The sequence below is a fragment of the Mesoplodon mirus genome (assembly GCF_964341445.2).
Source record: "Mesoplodon mirus genome assembly, chromosome: 1".
Classification (NCBI taxonomy): domain Eukaryota; kingdom Metazoa; phylum Chordata; class Mammalia; order Artiodactyla; family Ziphiidae; genus Mesoplodon; species Mesoplodon mirus.
In genome coordinates, this window is record NC_138976.1 from 46,204,331 (window position 1) to 46,230,236 (window position 25,906).

Genomic DNA, 25,906 nt, shown 5'->3' on the forward strand with positions numbered 1-25,906 from the left:
GTCTTATGGTGTGTTGAATTAACCTTAAAACCTTAAAACTGTTGTTTTGTACTATTCCTTTCCAGTTATTTGTGATCTGTTGGGTAGTATGCAGATTTTAAAATGCATCCTTAAAAAACAAGTGCATGGTTTAAAGTGTGTACTTTAAAAATGATTCTTTAAGGTCTCCATTGCCTTTATTCTTTAATTTTGACCATACTTGTGGGCAGCTGTTGCTGACTTCACATTGGCTCTCCCTCAGAACAGTAATCTGTGTTCATGATTAAATTAGCTAAAATGTTAAGCTGCTAAAATTTTAATAAATCACTCCTTTCCTCCTTAATTTTTGCCTTATCTACACAGTGTTAGCATAAAGAGTATTATGAAACAGCATGGATTTAATATGCTAATGTACTTTTTTTGTAATTTATGTTAAGAATTTGGTAATCTCTGTATTAAATAAAAAATCATATATATAAAATGGGAGTATACTTTACTCCCATTTCATGGCAAGTATAAACTGTAGCAAATGAAATAAAATTAAGTTCCATTTATACACCCAGTTTTTCTTTACCTTTCCCTGAATGTTTTCTCTGTGTTCGGAGGAGGAAGAATCAGTGTGACACTTGTAACAGATCATTTTTCTATGATTCATTTAAAGTTTGTGGAAAGGTAGCTTGTGAGTTTTGTGTTTTTGTGAGAAAATAGCCTCTTCAGAAGAGGCGAGTAACAGCTGTGCTAGGCTGTCGTTAGTGTTCTGGGCTTTGCTTTTGGGAAAGTAAGCCTGGTAGTTGGTGTGAAAACCTTTGGAAATTTATAAGTGTTGACCATTCATAGGTACTTGGCCATCAAATTATACTGTGTTTTGTGTACAAAATGTGGAATTTAACTGATATTTATAAAGTATCTAATCCTGACTTAATCCTGAGTTTAGATTGAAGACCATGTTAATAATCTGTGAGATTGGGAGTATTCTTTTTTTTTTTTTTATTGGAGCATAGTCTATTAACAATGTTGTATTAGTTTCAGGTATACAGCAAAGTGATTCAGTTATACATATACATGTATCTATTCTTTATCAAATTGTTTTCCCCATTTAGGTTATTACTGAATATTGAGCAAAGTCCCATGTGCTATAGAGTAGATCCTTGTTGGTTATCTATTTTAAATATAGTAGTGTGTACATGTCAATCTCAAACTCAGATTGGGAGTATTCTTTTTTTGTTTGTTTTTTCGCGGTACGCAGGCCTCTTACTGTTGTGGCCTCTCCCGTTGAGGAGCACAGGCTCCGGACACGCAGGCTCAGCGGCCATGGCTCACGGGCCTAGCCGCTCCACGGCATGTGGGATCTTCCTGGACCGGGGCACGAACCCGTGTCCCCTGCATCGGCAGGCAGACTCTCAACCACTGCGCCACCAGGGAAGCCCTGGGAGTATTCTTGATAAAGTTCTTCATCATGTGCCATGTTAGTTAGTAAAAAAGAATATAATTCTGCGTTCCAGGATGAAACTACTTGCTCTTGTGTAAGAAGTTACAATATAATCAAGCCACTCTGCTAACCTTTTTTTTTTTTTTAATTTTTATTTTTGCCTGCGTTGGGTCTTCATTGCTGCACTGGGCTTTCTCTAGTTGCGGCAAACGGGGGCTACTCTTCGTTGTGGTGCGCGGGCTTCTCATTGCAGTGGCTTCTCTTGTTGCGGAGCACGGACTCTAGGCGTGCAAGCTTCAATAGTTGTGGCACACAGGTGCGGTAGTTGTGGCTCACAGGCTCTAGAGCACAGGCTCAGTAGTTGGGGCACATGGGCTTAGTTGTTCCATGGCATGTGGGATCTTCCTGGACCAGGGCTCAAACCCGTGTCCTCTGCATTGGCAGGCGGATTCTTAACCACTGCGCCACCAGGGAAGCCCTGTTCTTCTACTTTTAAAACTAACTAATTTATGAATATAGCCGATATAATATAACTGAAAGGTTAATTGTTGAGCACCTACTAGGTGCTGACATTCTAGTTTTAATTCTTGAATTTTCTATAATGCCGTCTTGGGTCCTGGTACAAAAAGTATTTTACAAAATGCAGTGCTCTAAAATAAGTTGCTGAACAACTAGGTTATTTCCTGTAATTGAATAGTAATATTATTATTATGCCTCTAAATATGAGTCCATGAAAAAAAATCCACGTTTATGACATTGGGGTTACATATCAGTCTTTAACGCAACAACTGATACTTAGGTACCTATTATATTGTTGAAGATACTGCTGTGCATAAGACATGGTTCCTCACATGCTTAGTGGGGAAGGAGGAGAGACAATCAAGTAAAAGCACTGTTCGACTTACTTAAGAAAATGATTGGTGATGTGATCAACTGCCAATAGGGTTTCCTTTAGATGGACCTAGGGAGGTCCCTGAGGAGATGGGATTTAAAGTGAGGAGGAAGGGGGCTTCCCTGGTGGCGCAGTGGTTCGGAGTCTGCCTGCCAACGCAGGGGACACGGGTTCGAGCCCTGGTCTGGGAAGATCCCACATGCCGCGGAGCAACTAAGCCCGTGTGCCACAACTACTGAGCCTGTGCGTCTGGAGCCTGTGCTCCGCAACAGGAGAGGCCGTGACAGCGAGAGGCCCGCGCACCGCGATGAAGAGTGGCCCCCACTCGCCGCAACTGGAGAAAGCCCTCGCACAGAAACGAAGACTCAACACAGCCAAAAATAAATAAATAAATTTATTAAAAAATAAAAAATAAAAAAAAAATAAAGTGAGGAGGAAGAAAGCCATATGAAAATCTGGGTAGGAGCATTCTGTGTAGAAGGATCAGCTTAGCTAGTACAAACATGAAGAACAACTTAGATTTTTCACAGAATAAAATGTATTCACTGGAATATAAAATATACATATAAGTGCTTAGGGTGCGGTTTTAACATTTTACTTTGAAATAAAAAAGCACAGCAGAATTTTGCATAGTGTTTACCCAGAGTCCCCAAACTTTAATATTTTGCTACATTTGCTACATTTCCTCTCTGTATGTATATATTACTGTTTTTTTCTGAAACCCTTGTGTGTTCATTTCAAACATAATGCCATTTTACCCCTTAATATTTTAGTGTGTAACTCCTAAGAAAAAATATATTGTCTTAAAGAGCTACCTTAAAACGATAAAATCAGGAAATTACCATTGATACAATGTATAGGCCTTATTCAAAAATTTCCAGTTATCCTGCTAATGTTCTTTATAACAGAAAGCAAATATTCTGGTCCAGGATCCAGTCTGGGATCACACACAGTATTTAGTTCCCATGTCTGTGTAGTGTCCTTCAATCTAGGACAGTTCATCAATCTGGAATAGTCTTTCTTTGTCTTTCATGCCCTTGACACTTTGGAAGTATCTGTTTTGTCGAATGTCCTTCATTAACAAACTGAGAAGTTTCCTCATGATTAGATTCATGTTACCAGGTTTTGGCTAGAATGCCACAGAATGATATAGCTGTACCTCATATTAGAGGGTACATGATACAGATTTATCCCATTGCTAGTGATGTTAGCTTTGATTACTTAAGGAAAGTGGTTTCTGCCAAGTTTCTCCTTTGTAAAGTCACTCCTTCATTCTTTGTAATTAATACATATTTTTGGGGGGGAGTGCTCTGAGACTGTGTAAATAACCGTTTTCCCATCAGACTTTTATTCACTGGTATTAGAATCCATTAATTCTTTCCTGAAATAATTATTGTGGCACATTTATAATCAGACTTCTTTGCTAAGGAAAAGCTAATACATGAGATATGAGGATAAGACTCGAAATAAGCTCTCTTTCTCACTGAGTCCCTGGGGCATTTGCTGTTGTCATTTGACTCATTTATGCTACTTTGCGATTGGGGAAGACGTATTCCTATCGCTGTGGATAAACCCTGTCCCAGGGACAAAGAGGCACAACTTGCCTGAGTCCTAAGTCTCTGAGCCACAAGCCCCAGAGGTGCCTTGTTCTCTTTGTGGGCTGAACAGGTCTCTGGGCAGGTGGGCAGCTTGTGGTCAACACAGCAACCATTTTTTCATTGAACCAGCTCTGAAAATCTGGGAACTTTTGTCTGTACAAAAAACTTTAAAACTACTCAGAATCTTAAAGATCATGACCCAGAGTGTGCAGTGATAAATTCAAGAGCCCACAGTTTCTGGTGCATTTGGCTGTTATCAAAGCCTTGCTTACAGGGCCTCCCTGGTGGCGCAGTGGTTGGGAGTCCGCCTGCCGATGCAGGGGATACGGGTTCGTGCCCCGGTCTGGGAGGATCCCATATGCCGCGGAGCGGCTAGGCCCGTGAGCCATGGCCGCTGGGCCTGCGCGTCCGGAGCCTGTGCTCCGCAACGGGAGAGGCCACAACAGTGAGAGGCCCTCATACTGCAAAAAGAAAAAAAAAAAAAAAAAAAAAAAAAAGCCTTGCTTACAGTCTCCTGGGGGTGAAGGAAAGGGATTGCTTTCTATCTTCTTATTTTTCTTTAGGTTGCACATGTTCGGCCCCAGGGGGTATATCTGCTCTTTAGATTTGCCTTCTCCACTAGAGGTGGTTAGCTGTTCTCTGTGTTTTGGCTTTTTTCAAGGGAAATAGGCAACTTTTCTGCTCTGGCTGTCAGTGTAAGACATAAATATTAAACAATTAAAAACTTGAGCAGTTATTCAACATAGATGTAGTGCAGAGTCACTAGATAGACCTCTATGAGTAAAGGTTTAGCATCTATCATAACATTGGTTTATTCTTTATGGTAATTTACTTTAATGTTGTTTTTCTCAATTAGAAGAACCCAGGTCTTTCTTCTGAGCTGTTAGGTGAAAACAGTTATTTGTACCAGATAACAATATAGGAAAATGTATATATATACACAGAAAACAATGTTACCGGTAGCGTTACTAGCCAGGTGAATAGGAAAGAACAATTTTGTTAGCTTGCTAAAATGTACATGAAGATGGATTTGATTTTTTAAAATCTACTTAAGATAGTTGGCTTGTTTGTGTTTCATACTTGGGTGCGGCTACTGCTCTCTGGAAACATGGAGATATTTAGTTGATACTGACTTTTTCCAGGGGACTTGGAGGACTTCTTGAATTTTTGGCCTTAGGATATGTTTTTCTTTTATAAATTCCTTTCTTTTCTTTCATGTACATCTTGCTTTCTGGCTCAAGTATTAGATAATTGTTTAATGATTTCTTAGCTGAATCCTTTTTAAAGAAATTACCACTATTTTCTTAATATTTAACCACTGTTAAATATTCCTTTTGTCACACAGTTTGCCACTGGATGGGTGCACATGAATGCACTTAATCAAGAGCAGTTGTGTTGTTTCTTTCTTCACTGGTAACAGTGTTTATTATAGCCCTCTAAAATTTCTTGAGATATAATTTACATACTATACAATTCACCCATTTATACTGCATAATTCAGTGGGTTTTAGTATATTTTTAGAATTATGCAGCCATCACCATAATCAATTTCAGAACATTTTCATCACCTCAAAAAGAATATCCCATACCCTTTAAGTATTAATTCCCAATTCCTTCATCACCTACCCCCCCCCCCCACCGCCATCCCAGCAGTAAACAACTGGTAATCTACTTCCTGTGTTTATAGATTCTCCTGTTCTGGACATATGATGTAAATGGAATCTAGTAATATGTGATCTTTTGTGACTGGCTTCTTTGACCTAGCTTAATGTTTTAAAGATTCATTGATGTTCTACCACATATCAGCACAATGTTGGAGCATGTATAAGTACTTCATTTCTTTTTTGTTGTTGTTGTTTTTGTTTGTTTGTTTGTTTTATTTTTTTTGCGGTACGTGGGCCTCTCACTGTTGTGGCCTCTCCCATTGCGGAGCACAGGCTGCAGACGCGCAGGCCCAGCGGCCATGGCTCACGGGCCCAGCCGCTCCGCAGCATGTGGGATCTTCCCGGACCAGGGCACGAACCCGTGTCCGCTGCATCGGCAGGCGGACTCCCAACCACTGCGCCACCAGGGAAGCCCTTCATTTCTTTTTATAGCCAAATAATATTCCATTGTATGGACATACTAAAGTTTGTTTGCTTTTTTTTTTTTTTTTTTTTTTACAGTTAAGTGTTTTATGTCCTGAGAATTCATTTTCTTACGTGATGACTCTCCACCCCCCATCCTACCACCTCTCTTAACTATAAGGAGTCTTGCCAAAACTTGTTCATTGAAAGCTTTCTTCTTAGAATTAGGTTTTTTTTTTTTAAACCCAAGTTTCCAACCTTCTTTAAGACTTACCTGAAGTCTTACCTTTGCCTTTCGACAGTGTTAAAATAGATAGTAGCCACTAATATGCATTATTAGAATTCTTCCACTTTTTAGGACATTTCCCTCTATTCCCCTGTCTCTGGGGATAGGGTAGATTTTTGTCAAGACCGTATCTTTTAATAGTTTAACTTGAACTACTGGATAAGTTAACTGTACATGATTAAATATACATTTAGTTATATTAGCATGGCTAACATATCCCTTGGCAACCACCTTTTTCTGAATTTGAGTACTGTTACATACCTCATATAAGTGGAATCATGAAATATTTGTCCTTTTGTGACTGGCTTGTTTCACTTAGCAAAATGTCCTCAAGGTTCATCCACATTGTAGCATTTGCCAGAATTTCCTTCCGTTTTTTTTTCTTTTTTTATAGTTTATTTTATTTTTGGCTGCATTGGGTCTTTGTTGCTATGTGCAGGCTTTTCTCTAGTTGTGGCGAGTGGGGGCTACTCTTTGTTGTGGTGCGTGGGCTTCTCATTGTGGTGGCTTCTCTTGTTGCGAAGCACGGGCTCTAGGCGCACGGGCTTCAGTAGTTGTGGCATGTGGACTCAGTAGCTGTGGCTCGCAGGCTCAGTAGTTGTGGCACATGGGCTTAGTTGCTCTGCAGCACGTGGGATCTTCCTGGACCAGGGCTCAAACCCGTGTTCCCTGCATTGGCAGGCAGATTCTTAACCACTGTGCCACCAGGGAAACCCCTTCCTTCCTTTTTAAGGCTGAATAATATTACATTGTATGTTTATACCACATTCATTCATCAGTGGACACTTAGGTTGATTCTACCTTTTGGCTATTATGAGTAAGGCTGCTATGAACGTGAACATGGATGTACAAGTATCTCTTCAAGATCCTACTTTCAAATTCTCTTGGATACATACACCCACAAGTAGAATTGTAGGATCATATAATTCTTTTTTTTTTTCTTAAAAAATTTTTTTTTAATTTTATATTGGACTACGGTTGATTTATAATGTTGTGTTAGTTTCAGGTGTACAGCAAAGTGCTTCAGTTATACCTTATACATGTATCCTTTTCAAATTCTTTCCCATTTAGGTTATTACAGAATATTGAGCAGAGCTCCCTGTGCTATAAGGATCATATAGGTCTATTTTTAATTTTGGGGGGAATTGCCATACTGTTTTCCACAGTGGCTACGGTATTGTACATTCCCATGAAACAGTGTACAAAGGCTTCAGTTTCTCTACATCTTTGCCAACACTTATTTTCTCTTCTCTTCTCTTCTCTTCTCTTCTCTCTCTCTCTCTCTGTGTTTCTCACTCGTAGCCATTGTAATGGGTGCCACATTGCCCTAATGATTAGTGATGTTGAGAATATTTTCATCTGCGCATTGACTGTTTTTATATTATATTTGGAGAAATGTCTATTCAAGTCCCTTGCCCATTTTTTAATCTGGTTGTTTGTTTTGTTAGAGAGTTGTAGAATTTCGTTATGTATTCTCAGTGTTACTCCCTTATCAAATGTAGAATGTGTAAATATTCTTTGGGTTTTTTTACTCTGTTCATGTCTTTTGATACACCAGTTTAAAGTCTAATTTTTTCCTCTTCTTGCCTGAGTCTTTGGTGTCATATCCAAGAAATCATTACCAAATTCAGTGTCATGAAGCTTTTGCTCTATATTTTCTTCTAAGGGTTGTATAGTTTTAGCTCTTGTATTTAGGTCTTTAATCCACAATTTAGGATTCGATTAAGAAAAACTGGAGAGTCACTGAATAGAACTATTTCTTCTTGCTTGCTCGCTCTCTTGTTTGCTGCCCTTTTGGTCATCGGTCAGAATCTTAGTATTAAAAATGGTATGTAATAACACCATCAGGGGCTTCCCCAGTGGTGCAGTGGTTAAGAATCCGCCTGCCAATGGAGGGGGCATGGATTCGATCCCTGGTCCAGGAAGATCCCACATGTCACAGAGCAGCTAAGCCCATGCGCCACAACTACTGAGCCTGTGCTCTAGAGCCCGCAAGCCACAACTACTGAGCCCATTTGTTGCAACTACTAAAGCCCTCACCTAGAGCCCATGCTCTGCAACAAGAGAAGCCACTGCAATGAGAAGCCCACACACCGCTATGAAGAGTAGCCCCTGCTCGCCGCGACTAGAGAAAGCCCGCGGCCAGCAACATAGACCCAATGCAGCCAAAAATAAATTTTAAAAAATTATATATATATAAAACCTGCCCGGGTTAAGCTGCTAAATATGACAAGTGTTGTACAAGCAGAATTAAATTCTTTTCTATCCTTTGAGATCAATAACTGTAGATATTTGTGTCATTAGGGACCAGCAGATTGGGCTCACTGGTTGGGAATGTTGTTGCTGTTAGGAACAATGACAGTAATGTTTGGATAGGTGTGTAAGGGATGAAGTTGGTAGAAGTATAGTTGTGTAGGACATAAGTATTATTTTTACACTATATATTTTTTAAAAGGGTTTGGACGTGGCAGAGGGAGAGGGGCAGGAAGATTCTCAACACAAGGCATGGGGTAAGTCTTAGCCATCCTATTTTTGAAGTTATTACCTTCTCTAGTTTAAAGAAACAATACCGAAAAAGCAAAATCACACAAATAAAATTGTATTGCAGTAGGCCTTAGAGCAGTTTTCTAGCCTTGGCTTTATCGACATTTTGGATTGGATAATAGTTTGTTGAGGTGGTGGGGTTCCCTTTACATTGTAGGATGTTTAGCAACATCCCTGGCCTCTTCCTACTAGATGCCAGTAGCACCCCTCCTCAAGTTGTGACAATCAAAAATATCTCCAGACATCGCCAAATGTTCCCTGGGAGGGAGGTGCACAGCCACCCCAGTTGAAAACCATTGCTTAAGAGTTATGTTGGTAAATCCAGCAATTGTCTTTGAATAGTAAGTAAATGAAATGTTTTTGTTTTGTTTTGTTTTTTTATGAAAAGCAATCATTTTTATCTTGAATTGTAATAGTGAAGGATGAGTATATTGTTATTAAATAGATGGTATAATCAGTTATTTATTCATTATTTCTGGTTCTTTCACTTTTTGCTGTTATCTAAAACATTAGCTCCCCCTGATCTTTATAAAAAGTTTTTAAGCTTCTTATAGAGGCCATAAGTGGATGACAGTCAAGAAAGGAAAAGTCCTTTGTTTCTCCATATCTCCAGGGCAGCACTGTTGGGGGTCACTGCCTTCAGGTGGTGACTCCTGCCATCTCTGTTTTCTGCCTGAGCTCCCTGTGGACAAAGGAAGGATGAAAACACAGGGAGCAAACTGGCCGGAACATATGAACGTATGTGCCCAACCCAGTAGCTTTAAACGATTTTGTGGATTTTGCTGTCTACTTTAAAAAATACTCTTGTGGTTCTTTTTGTCAGTGACACCCCAATAATGCTGAAAAAAAATTTTTTTAATTCTGTTGTGAAAATTTTAGCAGTGCTATTTAATTTGGCTCTAGTTAGACATCTGAATCATGGGTATTGAGGATTTTAATTTAAAAAGAGGCACTGAACAAAACGTTTTCTTTTTATTTATATCCATCTAAACAAAAAGAATCATATACTTCTACTGTAAAAGGTTCAAATCCAAAATTGGATTCTGACTTCGGAAGAAAAGACCTATTGCCTATTTAAGTCTAGGCTTAGTTGGGAGGGGGTGGGTGGGTTTTTCATTAGAGCCGTTACTCTGCCTAGAACTATTATAGGTCTCCACACTTGCTTTAGGATGCAGAGGACAACAATTTAGGAAAGTAGGAGCATCATACAAGAGTGTATGGAAGGTTCTAGCAACCTCTGCTTTTCAGAAGATCTGCATTCCGATGGCGCGACGAATTGGCTGTAATTAAATAGGAGAAGGAGGGTGAAGTTTCTTATAGTGGTTCTTAGAAGGGACGGGGCTTGTTTCGGGGAAGATGATGTACAGTTAATTTTGTGATTTGCCTTTATTCTTTATTTCAAACCCAAGGACATTTAACCCTGCGGACTATTCAGATTCTCCATCTATAGATGGGTGTGGGACAAAACCAGTAGTTTGGGAAGCTGCTCAGAATGGTGCAGATGAGGGAACTGGTAAGTGTCTATTCTCACCAGAGATGTATTTTAATTGTTTGAGCTGTTAACGTACAAAGATGACATCAAAGTGTGCTGGTGGAGAAAAATGAAAAACAGGCAGCTGTCCTACCTCTGATACTACTCTTAGCTGATTCTTACCTCCAAAGTTTCTCACTTACAAATCTCATTGGTGATAAAGTATGTGGTTTACCCCTTTTGCACTCTGAAGAAGAGGCTGTAATAAATCTGTGTAAGGCAGTACAAACCACACTCAAATCTCAGTGTCAGGGATATATAGAATTTCTTAGTGCAAGACTTGAAACAAAGTATTTACCATTCATAATGGTGAACACAAATTTGGCCAGATAAAGACGTAGATGATGATAGATGGGTTTAGGGCAACAGTTGCTTTTGCAGATTTTTCTGTGTCTTGCAGTTTTAAGATTTTTTCTTTACTGAAATTCACAGATAAATACTTGTTAATTGACTTATTTATTTAATAAAGCTCTTTTGAAGATTTTTTCCTAATAACATATATTAACTGTTGTGATTATATTTATAAAAACATAATTTGACACTTCGTGAATTATAACCCAAAATATAAAAGTATAGCTCAATAATTAGCTAAAAAAGACAGTTGCCACCATCACAGAAGCACAGCTAACTAGAAATCAAATATACTATCGAGAGGACCAACGAAAGTTATAAAAATGGTAATTTGAAAAGACTAGTATCAATAAAATTGATAAGTTTATTGTGAGACTTATTAAGGGAAACAGAAGAAACATATAATTTGTTGTAGGAATGAGAAAAGGAATATTGATATTAATTATCTTTATAATCTATTATAATTAATATTATAGCTATTAAAAATCCTCAGAAGATACTTTGTCAGTAAATTTTTTGCTAACATTTGCAACTACAGATTAATCTCATTCTTCAAAACAACTGTAAAATTTTTAAGTCACAATATTGGAAATCAATTCAGTAAACTAGAAGAAGGCTAATATATCATGGCCACATTAAGTTTGTACTTGATATTCAAGTTTAACATTTAAAAAATCAGACGACTCCTAGATATATACCCAAGAGAATGGAAGATACAGGTTCACATAAAAGCCAAATGTCCTTCAGTGGCTGAATGTGTAAGAAAAACTATCTAGATTAGTCAGATACATAGAAACAGAAGTAGACTGGTGGCTGTTGGGGGCTGGGAATGTTTGGGAGAAATGGGGAGTGGCTAGGAATGGGTGCCAGATTTTTTTGGAGCGATGAAAATATTCTGGAATAAGTAGTTATGATTGTTGTACACCTTGTGAATATACTGAAAACCAATCAATTCTGTGCCTTAAAAGTGTGGATTTTATATTATGTGAGTTATATCTCAATAACAAAAGTATTTTTCACCCCTTTAACAGAATAAAGGAGAATCTCCATATCATTTTAATAAGGAAAAGCATTTGACAAAACCCAACATTCATTCCCGATTTCTACAAAAGTCACAGCAGACCTCAAAATTAATAGTGATGTGTAGAATATTTTTCTTTTGTAACAAGATCAAGGGGCTTACTCTCACTACTCTTACCTTTTTTTTTTATTTAAATAAAGGCAAAAGATTTAGTCGAACTGAAGAGAAACAGGAGGATTACTCTCATTATTTCTATTCACCCCTGTACCAGAGGTCATAACCACTGAGACAAAGATTGAAAAAGAAAAGAAGGGTTGGAAAGGGAGGAAAACACCTGTCATTTCTGGCAATGATATAAAAGAAGCTATAGATAAATTAATGAAATTAATTAGGAAGCTTTAAACAGTGTAGATAGTTGACAGGTATTATTTCTATAAACCATCAACAAAGAGAAAGTGGAAAAAAAATTAGTGGCCTCAAAAAATATCAGATGCTTATGAAGAAGTCTAATGATGTGCAAGGTAAGACTTCTAAATGAAAATATAAATTATAAAATCTTACAGTAAAATATAAAATTGAGTGTTTGAAGAAGCATTAATAAACAGAAGGATATACCATTTATAGTAGTACAAAAACATGAAGCACTTAGGTATAAATCTGACAAAATATGTGCAAGATTTGTATGTTGAAAATTATGCAACATGATGATAAATATCAAAGATGACCCAAAAAGGGAGCAAGATACTCAGTGTTTATGAGTTGGAAGATTCAATATTATTGACATGTTATTTCTCCCCAAATTGATATACAGGATCAGTACAAGTTCATTCAAAATCCTAGCAGATTTTTTGTGTGTCAGCAACTTAATTCTAAAATTTTTATGGAAAAGTATAGGTACGAACATAGCCCAAACAGTTTTGAAAACTAACAGCATTCAAAGATTCACACTCCTTGATTTCAAGAAGTTACCCTAAAGGTACAGTAGTCAAGACTGGAATTGGCAAAAGCACAGACATAGATCAATTATATAATAGCAAATCTAGAAATAAACCCACAGATACAATTGGTTTTGGACAAAGGTTCCAAGGCAATTCAATGGCATACATTATTACTGTTTATAAAAAATAACCACAAGTGGATAATAGCTCTACATGTGAAACCTGAAAGCACAACTTCTAAAGAAAATACAGGGCAAATCTTAGCCACCTTGGATTAAGCAAAAATTTCTTACATAGGGCATAATAAGCATGAGTCTAAAAGAAAAACATGGTTCTTCAGAAGAGAATAAAGAGAATGAAGGAGCAAGGCATAGTTTAGGAGGAAGTATTTATTTAAAACCTATTTGAAAAGGGACTTGTATACAGAATGTGTAAAAAATTATCACAACTTGTTGAGAAGAAAACAAACAACCTAGTAAAATGAGCAATTAAAAATGAACAAAAAATGAAAAGTTGTGGAAATGGATGGTGATACTGGTTATATCACATTGTGAATTAATCAATGCCAGTGAACTGTACACTTAAAAAGGTTAGCATCGGGCTTCCCTGGTGGCGCAGTGTTTGGGAGTCCGCCTGCCAATGCAGGGGATACGGGTTCTTGCCCCGGTCCGGGAAGATCCCACGTGCCACGGAGCAGCTAGGCCCGTGAGCCATGGCTGCTGAGCCTGTGTGTCCGGAGCCTGTGCTCCGCAACAGGAGAGGCCCGCGTACCGCAAAAAAAAAAAAAAAAAAATTAGCATGGTAAATTTTATTTACCACATAAACATTATTTTACCACAATACAAACTTGACATAGAACGGTATACACATTCTGTATCTGTGTCAGTTTTTTTGCTATTATATTTTACTGGAATTATGTGAGATGTAATCATAGGGGGAGACTGGGTGAAGGATAACTTCTTGTGAATGTATAATTATTTCAAAATAAAAAGTTAATGAAAAATGAGCAAATGATTTGAACATATACTTCACAAAGGAAGATATATGGATGGCAGTAAGCACACAAAAATGTGCTAATCATCATTGGTCATTGGGGAAGTACAAATTAAAACCACAGTAGGCTACCACCTTTCATCCATTAAAATAGCTTTAAAAGAAAACTGACAGTTCCAAGTGTTAGTGAAGGTGACGGAGTAACTCGAACTCCTATGTTCCTGGTGTGAAAGCATACATATACTATACAGTCTTACAATCCCAACCCTAGGTTTTTACTGAAGAGGAATGGAAACACCCACACAAAGACCTGCATGTGATGTTTATAGTGGCTTTATTTATAACCGTCACTGATTTTTAAATCAGATGTTTGAAACAGAATCTTGAATTAGTCCATTAACTACTATTTTTCTTTTTTCATATTCCTCCATCTCTTCTTCCTTCTCCTTTTGCCTTTCTCTTCCCTCTCATTCCTCTTATTTTCATTTAGAGTAGCAGAATATGTTCGATGCAAAATACAGTTAAAGGATGTCATCTGATGGAGTGCTGGCTATTTCTCTAGAGGCCTCACAGAATGGTATTGTCTTGTTGATAACACAGAGTTCTGAGTCTAGCCCACAGCCTCACAAACTCAGAAACCTGACTTGACAGGATAATAATCAAATCCATTCCCTAGAGTCAGAATCAAACATTACCCAAAATAGAAAGACTGAAGGATAGTCAAACTGCTAATTTATAAATTTACTAAGAACATACCTTTTAAACAGATTGGAATGTTTTCTTTGACAAGTGGGAAGGGAGCTTGGTGAACATGGGAATGAGAACAAGTATAATTGATGTAAATTGAATGTTCAAGATCTGTCTGGCTGTTAAGGTTCATAGTTGGACCATAGCAGTGTGTCATAGCATGGATTGCAGTAAGTTTCTTTTTCCTTGGACACACAGCATATACTTAGTTTGATGCTTTCCCTCCTTTGTTTAATTTGCTGACCAATTTCTCTTCTGATGAATACCTTAATTGTTGTGATATGTTAAAACCTTCCATTTTACATTGATCCACAGAACTGGCATCAAATGCTCAAAATGTAGCTCAGAATCTGCCAAACAAAAATTCTTTTGGACTCAAAGGTATGAATTTTTTTTATTATTTCTTAGTTAAGAATCTGATAAAATGCTTAAAATATCTTCCATTTTTATCAAGGCTAGCTAATAAAAATTCAAGATGAATGTTTGTAAACTATATTTTTACACCTACTTGATAAAATAATTATCAGCTTTTGATAATGGAAGTGTTTTTCACATTGGCCTTCAAGGTGACACAGATTTTTGCATCACTGCTGTCCTTTTTTCTACAAGGCTGCCTTATATGTCCTTTTGATAGAGGGCTAACATCAAGTTAAACTGAACATAAAGCATACATCTCTAATTTATTGTTTTAAGCTAGAAATAAATTAATGTCATTGAATTTTTCTCATATTTTTGATATGAAGGTCTGTAGGTCTACAATGGGGAGCGAGGTCTTCCTATAAAATTTTAATATTCCAAAATAAGATTTTAGGACCTGACTCTGTATTCTTCTGTATCTAATGTCATGTAGTTTTTAGAGTCCGTGTCTCTAGGGTGGGTCACTGTGACAGCTTGACCCTGGCTGCTGACATGGGGGCTTCCCCTCTGTTGCTTGACATAACACCTTACCATGTTGGACTTCTGCTTACAATTTCATACATTGTCTTCTGCCTGCTTTTAAACGTACTCAGGGGGCTTCCCTGGTGGCACAGTGGTTAAGAATCCACCTGTCGGTGCAGGGGACACAGGTTCGAGCCCTGGACCAGGAAGATCCCACATGTCACAGGGCAGCTGAGCCCGTGCGCCACAACTACTGAGCCCATGCTCCCTAGAGCCCTAGAGCTGCAACAAGAGAAGCCACCGCAATGAGAAGCTTGCACACCGCAACGAAGAGTAGCCCTGGCTTTCTGCAACTAGAGAAAGCCTGTGTGCAGTAATGAAGACCCAATGCAGCCAAAAATAAATAAAAATAAAATAAGTAAATGTACTCAGCTTCTCATCCTCTTCTACATGTCTAAGTTTGCATTTTAATTATTTTCATAATACTCCTTTCTAAGTGGTAGGCCAGTCTCTTTACATATCATGTATAAGAATGTGTGTTTTAAATTAGTATCACTGAATTGTACACTTAAAAAATGATTACCGTAGTAAATTTTATAAGTATTTTGCCACAACTTATACATTTTTGGGGAAAAAAAAAGGATGTTCTGAACTTTAGGTTAATTTTAATATTTTATAATTTTTTGTAATGCCTCATCATTGTTTCTCTCCCCTGGAATATCCCTTCTTTTTTTTTCTTTTTCTTTTCTTTTTTTTTTTTTTTAAATTTAGGGCTTCCCTGGTGGCGCAAGTGGTTGGGAGTCGTGCGGGTTTGCGCCCCGGTCCAGGAGGATCCCACGTGCCACGGAGCGGCTGGGCCCGTGAGCCATGGCCGCTGAGCCTGCGCGTCCGGGCCCTGTGCTCTGCGGCGGGAGGGGCCACAACAGTGAGAGGCCTGCGTACCGCAAAAAAAAAAAAATTTTTTTCATTCATTCGTTTATTTATTTGGCTGCACCAGGTCTTAGTTGCGGCATTCGGACTCTTAGCTGAGGCATGCGGGATCTAGTTCTCTGACCAGGGATCGAACCCGGGCCCCCTGCATTGGGAGCGCAGAGTCTAACCACTGAACCACCAGGGAAGTCCAGAATATCCCTTCTTAAATATCTGTTCAGATGTTTTCCAGCCTTCAAGGTTTTTGCTGTGATTCATCTTCCCCATATAGTTTCTCTTAGCATTCTAGCTTTCCATAACTTTTTCATCCTGTAAATTTCCAGTGTATTCCAGTGTATTAATCAGTGTGTGTAATTTATATATCATTCAGTAATGTACTACCCTGATCACCCCCTAAATTTTTACTTGTCTTTTCAGTGAGATATGACTTTGATACCTAGCATCATGCTTTCTTTACATGTAGGCTTTTAACCCAGTATTAGTTGGTTGATGATTGATGATGAAAGGTTCCTAAGGAAAATTCATCATAAATTGTTTCCCGTTATAATCTTAGTTGCTTTGAAGGTGAAAGTTTTATGAATGATTTTTGAGGCTTTTTCTATTTCTTGACTAGAGTGTTCCTAAATCTGCTTAGAATGAGCCTCAGCTTTTTATAGAATTTGCAGTCTTTAGAGTACTGTCTCCTATGATTAATTTGACAGCATGAACACAGGGTGAGTTGGATGGAGGTGGCACCAAGACCACTATGTACCAGCCATCTTTGAAATTAGTCCACTTGTAAACTTTTAAAACTATGCATGTACTTAGACAAAAGTCTTGAAGGAAATATAGTAAAACGTTGGAGATTATAAGTATTTAAGAAAGGCACTAGTTAGTACTTAAGAAAGGAAGATGATAGTGAAGTATAGGTGGATGGCTTGCCTTGGATTCATTTAGCTTTGTGTACAGTGTGTGAAGAGGCCTGTGCAGGGGTCTGGAGATCCAGGTTTCAGTACTGATTTCTGACTGGGACTAATTGCACCTTGTGTTTCTTCACTTAAACTATTATGTCTTTCTGCTTTCGTTTATGAAAATATTTAATTAAAAGAGATGTTTTGGGGGCACATAAATTGATAGTTTTGTGACATTTCTGGACAAATTATGGAAGCCATTTAAAGATATGATAAATTAGCCAAAACAAAGGATCATATTGTCAGTTCATATAGTGAAACCTGGGACTTCCCTGCTGGAACAGTGGTTAAGAATCCGCCTGCCAATGCAGGGGACACGGGTTCGAGCCCTGGTCCAGGAAGATCCCACATGCCACGGAGCAGCTAATCCTGTGTGCCACAACTACTGAGCCTGCGTGCCACAACTACTGAAGCCCGTGCGCCTAGAGCCCGTGCTCCACAGCAAGAGAAGCCCCCGCAGTGAGAAACCCCCACAATGAGAAGCCCATGCACTGCAATGGAGAGTAGCCCCCGCTCGCTGCAACTAGAGAAAGCCCGTGCACAGTAATGAAGACCCAATGCAGCCAAAAATAAATAAATAAATTTATTTTTTAAAATATTGAAACCTTTATCTATCAAGCTTTACTGTTATTTCAAGGATACATGCGGTTGAGAGGGACAGAAGAGCAGGGAGTTCTTCCTGCAATGCATGTGCCCTGTCATCCACAGTATACATGAAGTCTCTAAGTGGTGTGTGTAGGTTTCTCACACACCAGAGAATGTTTTCAGGTTTGAAACATCTCCGTTTTACAATCACAGAGTAGCATATCTTGGGTGGTATTTTACAAGGAGCCATACTCCATATATCCATAGATTCTACTTTTGTTTGCCATGATCAATCTTAAATTAGGGACATCCTATTGAAAGCATTCCATAGAAAAGGACTATTTCTTAGGTGACACCATCAGTTTAGTTATTAGGTTATTGACATGATTCCAAGGAAGTTAGATCTGTTCATCTGCCTTTTTCCTTCAGGGGTACACCCTTCCTTTTCCCACACACAAACCTCATTGTAAGTCAGATGCTCAACTTATTTCTTCCCATTGAAGGAACTGAAAATATTCACAATCCTTCCTGATGGTGGTTATAGTTAGTATCTTGGTGTGCTTCCTTTTAAAAGCATTTTATCTGGGTGTGTGTTTGCACGTATGCTTTAAGATAATGGGAATATACTTATACAGAATTGCTAAGCACTAATGTCAGCATATCTGAACTCATATGCTTTTCTTTAAAGCATTTAATTGTTTTATATATAAGTGATTGTTCTGTAAGAACTGTTTGAGCACATTTTCTGTACCTGTTCATCAGGAGTTAATAGCCACAGACTTTATATGAATAGGACTAATGTTTAGCTTTGCTGGAGACCTATTAGAAAACCATACAGTGGTACTAATATAAAAAGCATACTTCTCGGGTCTTTCCTGATGGCACGGTGGTTAAGAATCCGCCTGCCAATGCAGGGGACACGGGTTCGATCCCTGGTCCAGGAAGATCCCACATGCCGCGGAGCAACTAACCCCGTGTGCCACAACTACTGAGCCTGTGCTCTAGAGCCCATGAGCCACAACTACTGAGCCCAGGTGCTCTAGGGCCCACGTGCTGCAACTACAGAGCCCGCATGCTCCACAACCAGGGAAGCCACTGCAATGAGAAGAGTAGCCCCTGCTCACCGCAACAAAGCCTGAGCACAGCAACGAAGACCCAATACAGCCAAGAAAAAAAGAAAAGCATACTTCTCTAAATTTGATAATCCACCTGAAATGAGGGCCCAAAGCAGAGCTGCCTTATACTGAATTGCGTTCTCTTTTAAATAATATATATCATAAGGAACTCCTTGTTAAACATATTTATTTGTACTGTGCCATTCTTTCTTTCTTAAGGCAGAATTGCTTGGATATCATCCAAAAGCAATCTGAGACATTGCTTTTGAGTTTTTGTGGATAGTACTTAGCCAAGTTGCATTTGAAAACATGACTGATTTTCTTGAGATAGATTGAGCCTCATATTTCTTGGATTGTAAACTATATTGCTAATGGTATATGTGATATATCTTGTGCCGTACACAATAGAGAACCACTTGGAATCAGACATTATATGACTTTGTGGTGTAAACTGTGATTGTCAACAGGGGCCTGGAAGAATTCTGTGGACGAGTGGACAACGGAAGACTGGACTGAAGATGTAAGTGTTTACACTTAGAATCACAGACTTCTGTGATTACCATGTTGCTTTTTTTTAGCAGATGCTTCTCAGAAGGAAGTTGGTGTTTTCAGGTTTTTGAGAAACTTGGTTTTAAAGCAACCGTTTAAAGATGACCAGGTGTTGGGACTTCCCTGGCGGTCCAGTGGTTAAGACTCTGTGCTTCCAATGCAGGGGGCACGGGTTCAGTCCCTGCTCAGGGAACTAAGATCCCACATGCCACGTGGTGCGGCCAAAAAAAAAAACCAAGTGTTAAATAGGAGTGACATCATTTTTTTCTCTATCTTTGTTTTATTTGGCCTGATAACTAGCTGATGCTCTTATCCTGGCCTGTGAACGATACTTACTCTTTATAACCCTTTTATTAAAGGAGACAGTCTTATGTTTGGGGTTTATAGTTGAAATTAACCTGAATAAATCATTCTGATTCTAGGCCCAACCAATTCCCTTTCAACTAGACTGGCTCTTTTTGTATTCATTTATTCCACAGACATTTTTGAATATACTGTACTAGCTTCTGGGTAGTGTTGATCTCTAGGTTCTGTGTTCAGCATAAGATATCTTAACCATTTTTCTGTTTCACTCTTAAGGCCCAGAACAAAAGTATGTACATGTCAGAGAGTTACAGCTGACATTGGAAGGCAGAGAATAAAGGGTTTACAAGTATTGACCTTCAAAATTGCATAAAGTGACCCAGACTTTGAGATTTTATTTTTCTTTTTGAGATTATTCCCCCTCTCCCCATTTTGTACTCACAAACATTTTTTAAAAAGAAACAAAAGTGCACTTGTGCTTTCTTTCTTTTTAGCAACTATTTTATCTGACTTGTTAGGGAGTGAGCTGGGTAGGGTATGAAAAAGAAAGATATGCTCATTTGATTGGAATTTTGGAAATTTAGGGTTTTTTATTTTCTTCTGCTACATACTAACCATAAGTCCTTGGGGTATGATGTCAGCGGGCTCTCTGTTACCTGTAATCTGAGGAGACTGAACTAGATGGGTGGCTATTAGAATCAGTGGAGGGATGGTACCAGTGATGATAGGAAGTGAGGGTGAGCAGCCTGTGGACACCATACCTTATTTCAAACAGAGCTGTCCTTTTAAATGTTTTGTGTTACTAGAATTTTTGCTAAGAGTTTGTTGGGAGAAAAAAAGGCTTCCAGAGCTTAAAGCTTTATATCCCCTTGCCTGTTTGGGTCAGTAGGCAGGTTAGAAAGTCAACAGGCTGTCAGAGCGCAGATGACCTGTATTCAGATTCTAGCTGGGTTGACCTGTTGACCTCAGATGAGGCATCTTTCCTTTCTGAGCCTCCTATTTTTCATCCCTAAAACGAATATCATAATAACTGTCATCCCTAACTGATGGGATGTTTCTGTGCTTCAGATGAGGTCTTATGATGTAAGTCTGCTAACAAGCAGTTCAAATGTACACACATATAGGCAGTAATATTCTGCTGTATAGACCATATTGAATCACAATATAATTACTGAAAAGAATTACAATAGGGATTTGGGCATCTTTTCTCAGGAAATATCAAAATTACTTCAAAGTTTTCTGACATATACAAAGTAATGGTGATTGAAAGGTGAGTAATCTAAAATGCAAATCCTAAATTCCTTCTAGAGCTTAGGAGAAGAAAACTGCAATTTTCTGTACTCTACCGGGTTAGATAGGATTTCAGTGATAAATGTAGTTCTCGTTTTCCTTGAACTTGATATTTTCAAGGCTTTAGGTCTACTCTGTTGTTACTTTTAATAGAATTACTCCTTAATTGCTTCTCTCTTTGTCTTAATTTAATTTGTAAGAATCTTTAAGGCAAAAATGGATTCCTTAGAATTCTTAAGATACTACCTTGGATTAGGGTGCAGCATAGCATAAGCCTTTCTTGTTGAAACAGTATCATCAGTTCAGCACTCTTGTTTTTACGGAGAATGGACATCTACTGTCTGCTCTGCCCCTGCCTTAATATCAGTGTCTTAGGAAGTCTGATTTTATGCCGGGTTTCAGAGTTCTGAGACATTTAACGTTGTTAAGAATTACAGCAGTCTTGGAATAGCATTTTCATTAATTTTTCACATTATGTCATTAGATCAACAATATCAGCCTTTAAAAGCCCATGCCCCACTTTGAAAACATAAAAAGAGTCTGCCTTTCAACAGTGTCAGCTGAGGTTTCAAGAAATTTTATCCTGTGTGCCTTAAAAGTACCTTAAAACAATATGCATGAATCTCAAAACAATTACGTTGAGTCAAAAAAGTCAGACAAAAAAGACTGTATGTTTAAAAATTCCACTTAAAATTCTGGAAAATACAGCCTAATCTGTAGTGACAGAAAACATTCCGGTGGTTGCCTGGGGACGAAAGTGAGTGCTCGAGGAATTGATTACACAGGGACAGGAGCAAACTTTTAGGCTAATAGATACGTTCATTGTCTTGATTTGGTGATGGTCTCACGGAGTATACCTATGACACAACTCATTTAGTTATTCGGTTTGAATATTCGCAGTTTATTGTATGAGTTATACCTCAATAAAATTATTTTGATAAAAACAGTAAGGAAATCTATGACTAGTAAACCTATTACTAATAAACAAAATACTAAAACCATCTGTGTTTGGGGAAAGAGAATGTCAATTATTTTGCCTTTTCAAACTTTCCTACTCCTTTTTGGTGTTTATAGTAACATTAGTGGTGGTTTTTATTGGTGTTCTCATTTTATATAATGTGAAGTAGAATAGTGAAACTGGGACTTGAACTATGGCACAAGGGTCTGGCTTTACTACTTCACTTTCTTGTTTCGCTGATGTGGAATTCTTTTGTGGGATTATCAATCTAAATTTATCTTCATAAGAAAATGATGTGCCATAATCACTTGTATATTTTTTTCCTTTGACCACCTTTTGGGTGAACTAGAATAAGAGTACCAGTGACTAAAAATTGTCAGGAATTTGATACATTTTGATTAAAATAAGATTAAAATATTTTTAATCCTTTCATAACAGCTTTCTGAAACAAAGGTCTTCACTTCCTCAGCTGCTCCAGCAGAGCATCTTGTCACACCTGGGCAAAGGTAAACGCTTTCCCCCACCTTTTGTTTTCTAGTCAAAGCATCATTGAAATTGCTTGCCTCAGGAGAGTTGTTTTCTTCCTCAGATCTCTTTCTATATTTTACCCTTTTCTTGACTCTCTTTCTGTTTTTTCTCTTTTTTGTGTAAGACTTTTATTTTATCCCTAACTTACTTGGTGAGCTGACAGAGCCTCCATCATTTCCTAATTTGTTGTAATCACTGATGAATTAAAATAGCAGTTATGTTTGTGTTAGAATTTGTGACAGAGATAATGTTAAATCTATTTAATGGTTCTTTTTTTACTTTTGTAAGCATACTGTTTTTGACAGATAAACTTAACAGAACTATCCTTTGGTTTCTTCCTATAATACCATTTATTTAGACCTTCTCAGGGTAGTACAAACTTCTCATTTTATATGGGTTCTACTAGTTTTAATCTACTGATTTCATAGATTACAGAAAAGGAAGGAGCTTTTGTGGTAATAGAAACATTGTTAGAATGTGTGCAGAACTGAATTATTGAAAAGCATTTATTTGCATCCTAGTGTTTACAATAACTCTAAAAACCTTTGATTATGGTTTCAAAATGCAGTGATCTAGAAGGATGAGAGCTTTGATATATATGACATCTGAGCATTGAAGACAGTTTTGAACCCAACATGCTCAATCTCTTGCTAAATGTGATGGTTATAAGACTTCATTATAGGGAAATAAAAACGATCAAAGGTTATGTCTTGCAATATATTTTGTGAATTGCTCAGAATTTCTTCTTAAATGGATATAACTTCTGCATTGTATTTAGTACTCAATGAATTTGATAGGATCATTTTCATTTAAAAAATAAGAAATGGACCTTTTCAATGGTTATTTTTCAGAAGACAGTGCTGGACTGTTTTTCATGCATATGTCTTATCAGTCTTTTGGAATCGAACTTGGTTCTGGTTTTTTTAGTAATGGAACTTTTAAGATGGGTCATATGTAATATAACCACCATGGATTTGTATCCCTAGAATTAGGCTGTCATAAGTTAGAACATTACCTTGGGGTCCAAAATACTAGATTCCATAACTTCAATCTGGTTATGGGAACATGAGAGTTGGTAGTGGATAAGGAGAGAAACTTAGGCCTAGGAACTTTGCTATATATCACAAGTGAGTTTTGAATTATTTGACCTTCCAGAATCTGCCTCACTGACATGGTGAGAGTTTTCGTTAGGAGAACTGCCTGGGAACTGGACTTTAAAAAGATTTAATGGAGCAAATTACCATGTTAGGTCATCCTGTGGAGAAATTAGTGGCTCATTCCCATGTCAGGTAGTATATTACTTGGAAGATCACTTCTTCCTCATGCTTTCAGGTTTTAATACCATGATTCTCAAATTTGAATCTCTGTCTTTCTGGGGACATCATAAGAATTCTAGTTAACAGAGTATTTGTTAATACATTGTGCATTTTTTCCTAAATATTTAAGAGAAATTATATGAGATTTATATAAATGTAAATATATTATTGGATAGAATGCAGAACTTATAGGAATATTTATGATAAATGTCAGACTGCTTCAGTGGTCTAGTACGGCTTTGGTCCTCATTCCTCAAAAATATGGATTCACTCTCCTTTAGGAAAGTTTAAGAGAGACTGGTTTCAAGTGATAAAGGGAGCCAAATATTCTAAAGGAAACAAGCCAAACTTGAGAGAACTGTTTAAGTGTACTCAGTTGCTCCAGGTTTTCAAATCAGTTGTCATTGTGCCATTTCTGTGGAAACATCTTAATGCACCTTTTTGTTTCTCTTCTCTGCAAAGCCCTGTTTCAGTCTCTGTGGCTTGGTGTGCCTTATTGGGGAGGAGGAGTGTGTGGCGGATGATTGATTCCCTGCTTTTGGCTCCCTTAAACTCCAGTTTCCAAAGGTTTTCGTCACTGGGATTATTTTTAGCATGAACTTATTATTACTTTATATTGACTCACTTCTCAAATTCATTTTTTTGGTGAGATTTGCTTATGACTCATTCTTCATTTGCTTTTTGTCTGCTTAGTGTTGATCTGGTAGCCTTGCTCCAGAAGCCTGTTCCTCACAGTCAAGCCTCAGAAGTCAACTCCTTTGAAACTTCCCAACAGCAGGGCTTTGGCCAAGCCCTTGTCTTCACAAATTCTCAGCACATCAGTCAGATGGCACAAGGGACTGGCAGCTCCACTGCTGTCAATCCCTATCCACCTCAGAGTCTGGTAACTCACTTTTATTTCAGTATGGGATTTTAAGGAATGTACCCATGAACAAATGTATTCTAGAATGACACATGCCTTGTGATTATTTTTTACATATAAAAATGTCTATACTAGATCTCAGTCCAGAAAACAATGATGTGATAATTTCCAAGCACATATCTGATGATGCCATGTGGAATTCAACTACTGAGTTTTCTGGATGAAGATAAAAATACTTCTTTATGATTAGTTGAATTATGAATTAGTTTAGTCATAATCATTTAGTTAGGCATCCTTCTTACTAATGATTTTTTTTCTTGGATTTTGTTTCCAAGTCTGTCTCTATACTTAAGATGTTAAAATTTTCCTTTGCTTTCCAGTTTACTTAAATGCTAATATTTGTGATTATTGGCTTGCTAATATGCAAGAATAGTTCTTTCTAGGTCCACCTAGGTTCTTACATTTTTTGCATTTTTATTTGTTATTCCAAAAAATTATGTAGTAGAGGCCCTTAAAAATTTAAATGCGTTTTCAGTGGAACAGTGTCATCTGTTGCTGCGTATATGACTCTGGCTCCCATAAGAATTAAACTCCCATCAGAAAGAAGTTCAGGAACCTTTAGTGAAGCATATGAAGAGAGGTGATGGGAATAAAAGAGCATAGAATGTGAAAGAATGTAGCTGCAGAATGGTGAACTCAAGTCCCTATCCAAGTGTGGGCAGTTCTGAGGTGGCAGAGGGGAGGTTGGAAGGACTATAAACACAGATCCACAGCTTTCCCTAGTGACAATTACTTTGGTTCATTCTTTGCTGTGTTTTACCTGAAATCTACAGTTGAGAAATGGAATTTCTTATGAATATGATCTATGATAATCACCCTCTCCCACTTGACTCAAAATCCTTTGCTGTTCCCTAAAAAAATGGAGAATTGAATATGTAAACTTTTCATTGCTATCTTTTACTCTACATAGTCATGTCATGTCAAGTATAACAGGCTTGGGAACTTGACATTTTTAGTGCCATTGTTGATAGTGTTTGAGAGGGTATCCATGCTTGAAGTCGGACAGGCCCAAGGCAGGGTGCTGTCTCTGTTTTGAGATGGCCCAGTAATACCCCTGAGTTTGATTGAACCATCCAATTCCTTTCCTCCATCTGCCACTGGTATACTGATGTGATGTCCTTGCTGACTTGCTGGAATCATAGGCCACTGAGAGCGTAGATAAGACGTGAGTTGAGTTTTTGTTTTTGTTTCTGTTTTTTACAGCATC

The 25,906-nt window shown here is 37.9% G+C and overlaps 1 protein-coding gene across 11 annotated transcripts in view; it reads left to right on the forward strand.

Moving 5' to 3' along the window:
* The window catches only part of UBAP2 (ubiquitin associated protein 2), a 131,642-nt gene that overhangs the window by 77,579 nt on the left and 28,157 nt on the right, over window positions 1-25,906 (forward strand). For 7 of the 11 annotated variants that reach the window (XM_082627844.1, XM_082627848.1, XM_082627847.1 and 4 more), the window contains 6 exons: window positions 8,705-8,759; window positions 10,203-10,306; window positions 14,690-14,755; window positions 19,301-19,353; window positions 22,372-22,439; window positions 24,471-24,660. In XM_082627844.1, coding sequence (XP_082483970.1) covers window positions 8,705-8,759; window positions 10,203-10,306; window positions 14,690-14,755; window positions 19,301-19,353; window positions 22,372-22,439; window positions 24,471-24,660 — 536 coding nt within the window. Of the gene's footprint in view, window positions 1-8,704; window positions 8,760-10,202; window positions 10,307-14,689; window positions 14,756-15,384; window positions 15,901-19,300; window positions 19,354-22,371; window positions 22,440-24,470; window positions 24,661-25,906 lie in introns of those variants that run through there. The other 4 variants (XM_082627846.1, XM_082627843.1, XM_082627852.1 and 1 more) reach the window with 4 other exon arrangements.